Source organism: Macrotis lagotis, chromosome 4 (genome assembly GCF_037893015.1).
Source record: "Macrotis lagotis isolate mMagLag1 chromosome 4, bilby.v1.9.chrom.fasta, whole genome shotgun sequence".
NCBI classification, from domain to species: domain Eukaryota; kingdom Metazoa; phylum Chordata; class Mammalia; order Peramelemorphia; family Peramelidae; genus Macrotis; species Macrotis lagotis.
In genome coordinates, this window is record NC_133661.1 from 246,925,915 (window position 1) to 246,938,058 (window position 12,144).

The 12,144-nt window shown below is 38.6% G+C and overlaps 2 protein-coding genes across 7 annotated transcripts in view; one reads left to right on the forward strand and one right to left on the reverse strand.

The window, feature by feature from the left end:
- Nucleotides 1-12,144, forward strand: part of ANGEL1 (angel homolog 1) — a 111,365-nt gene that overhangs the window by 65,649 nt on the left and 33,572 nt on the right. The gene's annotated exons all lie outside the window — the stretch shown is intronic.
- The window catches only part of LRRC74A (leucine rich repeat containing 74A), a 57,078-nt gene that overhangs the window by 36,946 nt on the left and 7,988 nt on the right, over nt 1-12,144 (reverse strand). For 4 of the 5 annotated variants that reach the window (XM_074235668.1, XM_074235667.1, XM_074235670.1 and 1 more), the window contains 7 exons: nt 10,713-10,888; nt 4,165-4,272; nt 3,382-3,478; nt 2,541-2,590; nt 1,547-1,628; nt 1,377-1,462; nt 134-328 (listed from right to left, as the gene is read on the reverse strand). In XM_074235668.1, the coding sequence (XP_074091769.1) occupies nt 134-328; nt 1,377-1,462; nt 1,547-1,628; nt 2,541-2,590; nt 3,382-3,478; nt 4,165-4,272; nt 10,713-10,888 (794 nt within the window). The remainder of the gene's footprint in view (nt 1-133; nt 329-1,376; nt 1,463-1,546; nt 1,629-2,540; nt 2,591-3,381; nt 3,479-4,164; nt 4,273-10,712; nt 10,889-12,144) is intronic. The other variant, XM_074235669.1, reaches the window with a different exon arrangement.

A 12,144-nucleotide genomic window follows, 5' to 3' on the forward strand; every position in this document is an offset into this window, starting at 1 on the left:
CACAGATAGTGAGGTACATCTAACTTTGACCTTCCTGAAGTGATATCACAAATATCTTAACTTTTGGTTAATGATCAGGTATTTGTACCTTTTAATATTCAAAGATCTAGGTTTATAGTTCAGACAACTTTACCTTTAAAACTTTGAGGTTTTCATTTAACTCTAGTCCCCTGGCCACTTTGTTGGCCCCTTCATTGTTCATGTGGTTGTTGCTGATATCCAGGTAGGCCAGAGTAGAGTTGATTCTGAGTGCATCTCCCAAGGCCTGAGCCCCTTCATTACCGAAGCCATTCCAAGAAACATTCAAAGTTTTCAGTGTAGTATTGTTCTCCAGGGAAAGGGCAAAATAACATAGGAATAAAGATTGTATGTAGCATATCAATTGATGAGTACTGATTTATATCCTCTTCTCCATAACCACTTCTGCACTTCAACAAGAACCCATAGTAACCAGAGGGATAGGACCAGGAAGATTTGCCTTCTCTGGATGCCTTCTTGTGCCCAGGCTCTTAAGTATCTGGACTACCACATGTGAGCTTAGCCAATCCCTAGTGGTTTCTGTGAATTGTTTTTCTAAGACTGACTCAAAATCAGTGCCTGGACCACCATCAGAGTGAATTCCTTTAAATTAGGGATACACTTCTATTACATGAGGACTTGCACTTAACAGTAAATTACTTAACATTTATCTGAGAAACAGCAGGCTGATGGAGACTATTAGCACACCAGGGAAGGCAATGCATTGGAACAACAAAGGTGGAAAGAGAGCAGATATGGCAATTTGCCTTCAGAGGGTGCCACAGGATTTCTGCCCTCACAGAGATTGCTTGCAAACATATATTTAAGTGGGAGGTTTGATCCATTGTTTTGTCATTGTATGGTCGAATTGACTATTTAATTTTTTTTCAGGGACACAGAGCATTATGATATAAAGTAAGAAGGAAAGGGGGAAAGGACCTGCTTTTTTCTACCAGTATCTGTGTTTCTCATTGGTATACTGATCTCTAATGGGGGCAAACAAGGAAATGAAGAGCTTGGGGGTTTACACTTAACAGTACTTTGTGTGTCTGTGGCCAAGCTTATTTGCTGCATCAGAGTCTGGACACAATTAACATGGTCAGTGAGTGTTCTACAATGGCTGTGCTTTAAGATTTGGTGGAAGCCATGCATCTGACAGACCTAGGGGACATTATTCCATCAGCTAGGAGCTGGAGATACAACAGGAAACCTAGTATCATGACAAATATTCAATCTCAGGTGCCTGAGGAGAAGAGCAAAGGAGATGATGATAATGAAAATGATGATATAGGACTGGGAGATGCACTGGGGACCTTCCCAGAAGAACCTACTCACAACCATTAGGGAGAGGGCCTTACCCGGAGACCATAGCACAATGAAACAGCTCCCCTCAAGTGTAGTTGGTTCCAGCTGAGATCCAATGTCTGCAGTCCTTCATTGAGGACTGAGGATGAGAAGATATTTTAGTATGAAACATATCCAACACTACTGTATTTCCAAGTGACCATGCTCTATATAGTGACATTACCCAGCATCTGTCCCAACTGTTCTCCTCCCTTCTCAGAAAATGCATTGTGGCTAAGGTCCAGGACCTTGATTCGGTAATTAGACTGGGGAAAGAAATAGTGGAGAAAAGGTTTTTTCTTTTTCCTCTTTATTTTTAACCTGTTTCCTTCTTTTATTACTTAAAGAAAAGGGATGTTACAGGGTAATCTCAGATCTTGGTCATTTTTTAAATAAAAATTATTTACCTCCAATTACATGTAAAACAATTTTAACATTCATTTCTTAAAACTTTGAGTTCCAAATTCCCTCTGACTCTCCCTTTCTTCCTCCAGTCATCATGAAGGTAAGCAATTTGACATAAGTTAGACATGTACAGTCATGCAGCATATTTCTATATTAGTCATGAGAAACATCATTCCTTTTTTACGTATGATGGCTGTAGAGGAATTTAGAACTTCTAAGAAGGTACTGGGATTTGACTTTATAGGGATGGAAGTGAGGGGAGATGATACAATGACTACCTTCCCTGAAACCAGATTGGTGGGACTCATTCTCTCATTTAACAGTTGCTTAGTTCTGCCAATAATATTCATGGCTTGACTTCCATAGAATAAATCATTAAATAAATGTTGGTTGAATGAAACCCATCCAACACATTCATTCATTGATTCAATCAAACATTCAATAAGTGAATAGTTTGCCCAATAGATGCACTGCTAGGGGAAGAAAGAAAGATAAACAAAATATACTCCCTACACTCAGAGACTTCATGAGGCAATAGTGTGATCAGACATTCACAGAGATAAATCTGATGAGAATTAGAAGGTACTAAGTTTGTAAGAGGGCTCCAAAGGAAATAAACCAGAATCTGTTTCCTTTTCAAAACCAGTGTTCTTCCCACTATGCTGTGCTGTCTCTCAAGTGTCAATGAATGGGGTCAGGTGTTGGGGTGACTCTCAGGTATAGGAGAAAAGGCAGAAGGGAGAATATGTTTGAGGAGCATCCTAATTTCTTACCACAAATGCATTGTAGAACATATGAGCTGTTTCATCCTTGAAGTTATTCCCTGTAATGAAGAAGTTGCATGGATGGAACTCAACTTCCCCTCCCCTTTTCTGGTCTCCCTCTCCAACCTTTCTTGTGCCCTACTTTCTGAAATACTGCCTCCCACTGATATCTCCTGCTCTTGCCATCAAAATCAAGAGGTTGAGTTAGGGAATGAAGAAGGGTGATGCTGAAAAAAGAGACAGAAGCAAGAATAGTTCCAAGGAATCAACACTGCTCTTACTCTTCTCTCTTTATCCCCACTTGGGTTATTCTGGGAACACTGTGGGGGGTGGGTAGGGTGCCACACTCTACCCATTTAAAATGGCAGCATTAGTTTCACATCTACCTGAAACCAAGGAAATATGCTTATTCTTTTACTCTTTCTACATAATACTTCATTGGTGTGAAGAAGTGAATTTACAGAAATTTAGCTTCTACACTTGTCTCTGGGATGCCAAACAAAGTTTGACTGATTCTTTTTCATGACACTGATGGACTTCTGACTGTATGGAAAGAGGGAGGCCAGATCCCCACAGACAGTTATGATGTCTCTCCCCTACCTTTTAAATTTCTTTTTATACATTGTACTCCTCTATTAGGATGAAAGTTCCTTTAGGGCAGGGACTGTCTATTTGTATTTGTATTCCCAGTACTTAGAATAGGGTTTAGCACATAGTAGGTCATAATAAATACTTGGTGACTGACTACTGCTCAATTCCTTTGTCATCATATAGGAGCACAGAGGCTTTAAGAATCTACTCTTTTTTCATCCTTTGATTCCCGCTCTCCCCTCCTGACCTTAAACTTCACCTGCAAGTTGAATTGACCAGAGTGAAGAAGTATTTTCTAAGAGAAAATCTGTGATAATTTTGGCCCCTGCATAATCCAAGTGATTGTTGGAGACATTCTAAAAGACAAAACCAAAAGACTATGAGAAAAATATGGGGGACTACTATTTTTACTAACGAATACAATGAGATTGAAAAAAGAGGGCATCAGAAGACTTATGTTCTGAGTCTGCTATGTGACCTTGATCAAATCCTTTGACTTCTCTGAGCTTCAGTTCAATCATTTGCAAAAATTAGAGAATAGGATTAGATGAGCTCTAAGGAACTTCCCTTCAATCTTACAATCATGTAGAGGTGGTCAGGATCTTTCATAGGCAATGAGAGATAAATCCTTTGAAAAAATAAAGCATTTTAGCTTCCTTCTACTCTTTATTGACTCTCAGGTATCAGGTATCTATTTTTAGAGGCCTGCAGAAATAGAAATGCTTTATTTTTTTCAAAGGATTTATCTCTCATTGCCTATGAAAGATTTTCCAACAAGGAAGAATGAAGTTAAGATGCCCATGACTGTGCTCTAAACTCTGGACAAGAAATGCTGGAGCATACCAGTGGAAATTAGGATGTGAGCCCCATGGACTTTCATCTAGTCATTATTTAAATATATCCCCAGAGCCCAGGAGCCAATGGTGGGTGGTGGTAATGCTGGTAGCAAGCCCTGGGTTCAACTGAGACTGCTGTGACCTCTGCAATGGGTTTTGTGGCCTTGGTTCTGACAGGGGGGGAAACTGAAAGGAGGACAGTATACCAGTTCTTGTATATAGTAGTTCTCATGCAGCATCTGCATCAGGGCCAAGATACCTTCTTCCATCATCCAATTTTCTTCCAACTCTAGGCGGGTGATAGCTGTGTTGGACTTGAGTCACCATATAGGAAAGGACAAAGAAAAAAGAATAAGTAGCATTGCCCATTCCCTAAGCACAACCAGAATTCAACCCTAAACTTGAACTTTCTGTTCTCATCTGATGCAATTTAATAAGAACATGATCTTTGAGGGGAAGGGGGGAAAGGTAGGGAACATGTATTGAAATTCCATGTTCTCCATGTGACCTTGGACAATTTATTTTTTTAATTCTCTGGGCCTTGGATTCCTTATGTGTAAAATAAGGAGGTGGGACTAGGTGATCTTGAAAGTCCCTTCCAGCTCTGATCCTCCGTGGTAACTGGCAATTTGATAGAAAGAGAATTGGAACTAAAGCCCTAAGTTCAAATCCTGTCTTAGATACTCACTCTATAACCTTGAGCAAATTGTTTAACCTTTTTCAACTTCGAGTTTTCTTCTCTGTAAAATGGATTTAATGTTAGGCATCTAACTTGAGGATTTATTGTGAGGATAAAAATGAGATATATTTAGAATATTTTGCAAACAATAAGGCATTGTTAAAAATTGGTTGTTATTATTAACTATATCAATATGATTATGGGAGAATCTTCTAGTAATAGTTCTATATTATTGTCATAATGATAGTATGATAATATTTCCATTTACATAGTATATGTCTGATTAGATTTATGGAAATGAATTATAATAAAGGGTTCATTCTGGGATCCTTCATTAAAAAGATAGAAATATTTGTAAAATATTTCTGGATATAGAACATTGCATAGACCATCAAATTCTGTTGACATATTGTGTTAAAGTACTTCCCTACTCAAATAACCTTTTTTATTCTTTGTGATAAGGGTTGAATTTTAGGGAATATGAGGGAGAAGAATATATACTGAAAGGAAGGTGAGATTAAAAACAAAAGTGATCAATAACTCTTTTAAAAAGAAAAGATATGAGAATTTGAAGTGTTTGCAAGAACTCCTAAAATGATTAAAGGATTAGATAATATGAAATTGGGGGCAAGACTCTGGTAATTACAACTATTAGTCATTTAATCTAAGTTTAAGTTTCTTCATTTGTAAAATGGATATGGTAATACTTGTACTACATATTTCACATGGTTATGAGAATCCAGGGACATAATGTATATAAAATCTCCATGTAATTAATCATAAACTGACTTCTGGCCAAGACGGTGGAGAGAAGACAGGTACAGTTCTAAAATCTCCTGATCTTTCCCCATATATGATATGAAACAAACCTCTTAACAGAAATCCAATCAACAAAACCCAGAAAGAAAAGCCAGAAGAAAGAACATCTACCTCAGGATCTGTCTTCTGCAATGGTGGGCCAAGGGAGAGGGTCTCAATCAAGATTATAGACACACCAGAGAAAGCAGCCAGCATCCCCTACTTACCAGCTGGAGAAATTACACTGTGAGAAAAATCCTCTAGCGCCCCCTACTGGCCAGTGGGAGATATTACACACAGTGAGTAAAGTCTCTAGGGATCCCAACACCAAACTTCTGTGAACCAGCCCCTCCTCAACTCAAGGTCTTAGCAAAATGAAGAAAGATCAGCAGAAAGGTGAATCCATAGAAAAACTCTTGGAAGGAAAATCATAAACTTAATTATTAAAAAAAAGTCAATGGACCCATGATCTCATTGATAGGAGCACTCTATTCACCAGTATGGATGGTAACACATTCTTACTTTTTTTATTCAGTTCTTGTCTATATCTTCTCATAAATTCTTTATAGAGAATCTACCCAAACCCCAGAAGGCCTTCCTCAAGGTTTGTTTGGTTTTTTTTTAACATTTTATGGGTACCATAGTTAGGTTCAGATTATCCATGTGTTATTTTTTTTTTTAGGTTTTTGCAAGGCAAACAGGGTTAAGTGGCTTGCCCAAGGCCACACAGCTAGGTAATTATTAAGTGTCTGAGAGCAGATTTGAACCCAGGTACTCCTGACTCCAGGGCCAGTGTTTTATCCACTACACTACCTAGCCGCCCCCATGTGTTATTTTCTAGATGTGTGACCGGCTCACTTCTTTTTCTCATATATTTTTCTTTGAATATATGTTCCAAACATTTCCTTATTTAGCTCTTTTGTGGAAATTATCATTGGTAATATGTGATATCTTGTTCATATCCACCATTTGTGTCTTTTCAGTAACCCTTCTTGGCACCCACACTTTTAAGTTCATGGAATTCCAGGATTTGTAATCATAGGATCACCAGAAGAATTTTTTATGGCCCAAACCTATGAGTTCATTCATATAGGGAACTCCTTTAGAACTCCTTTAATCAATAAATATTTTGCAACTTAGGCTCTTAGAGAACAATTGAATTACTTGTACAGGCTTACCCAGCCAGTAAGTATCAGAAGGGAAATATGAAGCTGGGTCATCCTGACTCTAGAGTCAATTCTCTATCCATTTCACCATGCTACAAACCTATCAGGAAAACAGAGATGCTTAAATGATGAAATTTTAACTCAGAGAGCAGTAGCTTGAGAAAATGGGTAAATTTTGTCACATATAATCTAATCTGCTTTCTCTGCTTAAATTCTGGGAGCAGCTCATTGTCTGTCTGCAGTGACTATCCGAGATATAAGCATGCATATATATGCATATACTGAATATACGCATAATACATACATTCACACAGACATACATATACATATACATGTATATATAAATATTAGTATATAAATGTATATAATTTCTCTATATATAAATAAATAAAAATAAAACACACGCATACTGATTCCATTGACCGACAATGCAACAGCTTTGGCCATGATAGTCTTGGGGCAATAGACACTTAGTCATCACTTGACTTTCTCTGCAAGCAGAGAAGAGTTACATTCTGTACAATAGCCAGAGTTTCTAGGCAAGGATCATTATGTTCCATGAGCTCTGTTTTGGGAACCTTATTTGTTTTCTTTACCCTGTAGTAATGATATCCACCGACTCTGTTACCTAGGCTGAAACTCCTTAAGTCTGTGAAGGGTCAGAATTCTTTTCATCTAGGTATCTTTTTCAGTATTAGTCACATGGATAAACTTGTATTTTGTGTATGTAGGGCATAGTGGTGGTGGTGGGGGTATGTGTATGTGTGTGTTTATGTGTATAAGAGAGAGAAAAAATAATGACAGAGACACAAAGATAGAGATAGAGAAAAATCCACAGAGATACAGGGAGTCAGGAAGGGAGATATATAGAGAGAGACAGACAGACAGAGAGACAGAGAGAAAGAGAAAGAAAGAGATTTTAAAGAGGAGTACAAAACACATAGACTAATAAAATTCCTGATTCATTTCATTTATTAAGCATATTCTAACAGGTATTGTACTAGGGATATAAAGACAAAGTCATTTTTGTTCTCAAGGAGCTTACCTTCTACTCAGGAAAAAATAGCATGTACACAGGTAAATACAAAGTAGATTTTTTTAAAAAAGTAAATGCAAAATAATTTGGCAGTGGGTAAGCAAATCCCGTATAAACATACAAACCTACCAAAAAGTGACTTTTATATTATGAGCTGTACAATAAGCAGCACAGTGAAGTTCAAATCCAGCTTCAGACATTTCCTAGCTGTGTAATCCTAGCAACCTCTGATGGCCTCAGTTTCTTCAACTGTAAAACTGAGGTCCTTGTGTTGTGAGGAACAAATGAGATGTTTGAAAATTACCCAGCACGGTGCCTGGAACCTAGTAGGTGCTATGTAGATGATTGTCCTGTCGTGACCCCTTCCCATTCCTAAAAATAGAAGGCACATACTTATATCTAAAGAGCAAATGGCTGTAGATAATTCTCCAGGCATACTTGTTGGCTGATAGATTGGTTAATTTACTTCGACAACTAGTGTGGGATTCAGCAGAGGAAGTTGTCAGCACAGTCGATTTCCTGTCATACCCATACTTGGTTGTTGTCCTAAACATCAGTTCACATCAATTCAACAAACATTAAGCACATATTAAGTATTAGACACTAGAAACACCAAAGGCAAAGACAAAATACAAAACAAAACAAAACCAAAAAACCCCAACAATTCTTGATCTCAAGGAGTTGATATTATATATTTTCCTGGCCACACCTAGTTCCCAATGAACCATTCCTAGAACTCTTTTTTTTTAGGGTTTTTTTTTTTTGCAAGGCAAACGGGGTTAAGTGGCTTGCCCAAGGCCACACAGCTAGGTAATTGTTAAGTGTCTGAGACCAGATTTGAACCCAGGTACTCCTGACTCCAGGGCTGGTGCTTTATCCACTATGCCACCTAGCCGCCCCCATTCCTAGAACTCTTAAGAAAGGGTCAGTGAATGGAATATCAGTCATGAATAATATCAAGAAATCAGTGTAAATAATCTATCATAATTAACCTCATAATCCTTATCCTATATGTCCCATAGAACTCTGTTTAAACATAATAGATGCTACATAGGATGAGAAGCAGGGATGGATTGAATTTGGTTTGCTAAGTGGAGGAAGTAGCTACATTGAGGGGATCATGGATCCATCAAAGTCTTTTCCTTTCCTTTTCTTCTTCCCTTTTCTACTCCTCCATTCTTCCTCCCCTCCTCTCCTCTCTTTTCTCTCCTCTCCTTTCTTTTTCTTCCTCAGACTGAGAGTCTTTATCTTGTCCACGTTGGAAGCTGAGTTGGTTGGTTTATGTCTCCTTAGGTAACCTAGGTATCTTACCCTTACCACCAACCAGAGGTGTCCTGTAATCAGTGCTAGTCTATTGCACCTAAACTCAAGTGATCCTCTATCCTTGGTCTCTTCAGGGATCCTAGATATGTGTACAACTCATGTAGAGACCTCAAAGTTTTTTAAAAGTATCTAAAGAAAAAAATAAATGAACAAATATAAAAGAATATTTTGACTCATAATTCTCTATTTCACCTGAACAAAAGAGCTTTAGCTATAATGTGAAGGATTTGGTGTAGCTTGAAGGAGATATTTTTTTAACATGACATTCAACTATGGAAAATAAATGTCATTTTTTGAACTTGTATATTTTACTCACTCAGATCCAAGAGAAGTAGGAAATATATCATGGAAAGATCTAGTAACTTTTTTATTCCCTCCAGAAACATCTTAAACATAAGGGAAAATCTGAGAATGTAAAAACTTTGAATGGCTTATCTAGGGACACTGTGGCATCTCCTGTGGGAGCCTTAAAAATTAATGGTCTTACCTGATTTGAGTGGATCCTGTTTGAAGGCAGGGTGATGAATTAGCTGAGTTTATTAGCTCCCTTGCAGCATTAAGATTGTACATCAACAGGGGCTGAAAAACTATTTTTAAGTCCAACTCCCTGGCTATCCTTGAGATCAAGAATGGGGGAGATTCCACAACCAACTCTTTGAATGTTGACCAATTAATCATCAATCAACAAAATTTATTGTTTTCTCTGTGCCAAGCCTGTGCTAGGCTCTGGTGATACAAAGACAAAAATGTAACAGGTGCTACCCTCAAGAAGCTTTCATTATATTGGGAATGAAGAGGAATATGTACATATGAATATGTCAACATAAATACAAGGTAATTTTGTAGGAGAAGGGTTAGCAGCTGGGGGTGGGGTGGGGAGGAGATGGAGAGAAATCAAGAAAAACTCCCTTAAGGAAATAGCATGTAAGCAGTGCTTTGAGGAACACTAGGGATTCTAGGAGGTGGCGAGGTAGTGCATCATAGAACAACCATAAGGAGACACTGTGTGTGTGTGTGTGTGTGTGTGTGTGTGTGTGTGTGTGTGTGTGTGTGTAATAGCAGTAAGGCTTGTTGGACTGGATTGGAGAGTCTATGAATGGGGGTGAAGAGAGTCCGAAAAGGTAGACTGTAGCCAGAATGAAGACTTCAAATGCCAAACAGAAGAGGCTGTATTTGTATTGATCCTAGAGGCCCTCAATTTGCATGGTCAGACTTGTACTAAGGGAGGCACTTGAAGTAGAGGGCCTAATTAGGAGCTGTTGTGATAGTCTATTTGGGAAGTGATGAAGACCTGAATGAAGGTGATGTTTGTGTGAGGGAGGAGGAGTTGACAGAAATGTGAGAAATATAGATAGAACTGATAAGAGTTGAAAACTTGATTGACTTGACCTATTTGTTAGGTGGTGACTCATAGTTTGATTCCCAGTCCTATCCTTTGTTATTCAGGCTATTGATGGGGCTATTAATTTTGTTTCTTGAATAAGGGGCACAGTGCTGGGTTATAGCTCAGCTGGCACTCTTGGTCCCAATAACTAAAAGGGAAGATTCTCAGACATAAAGGGGAATTCTGGCATTAGTAATATAGGATGTGCAGTAAAGTGTGAAATGTTCAGGGGCAGGGGGAGTGTGTTAATCCTCCAGACTAGAATTGAGATGAAGGGAAAATTGTGTAAATTCCAGGCCCCTTTCCTCATGGCCACAATTTTCACTCCTTTCTTTTCTGCCTCCTAACTTTACTTTGGCCATACTCACCACTAAAGCAATGGCAATGGCTTTGGTACCCTTGGGTCCCAGTTCATGGTGATTGAGGTTCATATGAGCTTCCTCTATGTTCCTGATGAAGTAAGAGACAGGAATAACTCCTACAAGTTTGCAGGCTTCTATGTATAGATCCTCTTGTCCTGTGGTGAAAAGCTTCTCCGAGTCAGCTAAGAAAAAGTACAAGAAGAAGAGTCAGAACACTTTCTTTTTCAACTTTCCCCTTGCTCTTCTTCTTCTAGGCCATCTCAGTCTTAGCAATTCTCCCTTAGACACAAAAGTTCTAGGTTCAAATTAGTTTTGCCACTCACTACCTTTATGACCCTGATCAAATCCTTTCTAAGTCTGTTTTCTCATCTGTAAAAACAAAGGAATTGGACTAAATACCTCTAAAATACCTCTGAACTTTAAAATCTATGGTTCAGAACCCATATCTATCCTTGAGGGGAGAAATCATCATGGAGGAGGGCCCCCCCTTTCTCATCATCAACAGCAACTTCTGCTGACCAGTTGTCCCCAAAAGGCAGACAAGCACATAAGCCTTGGGAGTGGCAACATATCCCAGTCTTCTGGTCTTGCTTCCAGACCAGATCTCAGAGCCATCATCCTAGGAGGCTTCTCCTTTTGAGAAAGGGCATCCATCTCTACCAATTGCACATTGGCAAGCAAGGCAGTCCAGTAGAAATAGCAAGAGTAAGAAGGAGAGATAGGAGGCCAAATGTGCTGGCCTCCACTACCACTACCTTGGCTACCATCTCCCTCAGTCCCTGATGAAAACTGTCAAGGAATCTGAACTCAAGAGTTTTTGGAATGACAATGCTTCTATCTCAGGACTGATATTCAAAATTATGTGAAGAACCTGTAGAGATTAAACTATTCCTGCAGGTACTACAACCACACATCTATCAAAGACCCAGAAAAGAAAGTTCTTACCACCAAAGTCCTTGGTACCCTCAAATGGCACAACACTCAAAATGGATAGGATTTTGTTAATGGGAATGACAATAAAGAAGGCGATATTAATATCTGCTTTATTGTTGCACTCTGAGGACCATGGGCTATTTCAATCTAATTTGCATCTTAAACCCTCCATATGTGTTACATCTTCCATTAGAATGTAAGTTTCCTTGAGAACAGGCAGTTTTACTCTTTCATTTGTACCCTCAGAAATAAGGTTAAGTATTGGTAGGATTCCAAGTTTTCAAGGAAAAAAAATAGGTATTATCTTTCATCCAAATTAGAGAAATTTCTAGTGGGCTTTCAAGATTTTGAGTCTTTGTGGGCAAAAGGACCATAATTAATCAACAAGCATTGAATAAGCTTGTGTTGCACTGATCTTTTAACATAAGGCATAGTACTGAATAAAGAACAGTGGCTCTGGAGTCAGGGGTTTCTGATGCTTACCACCTATGTGAGCTTGGGCAAG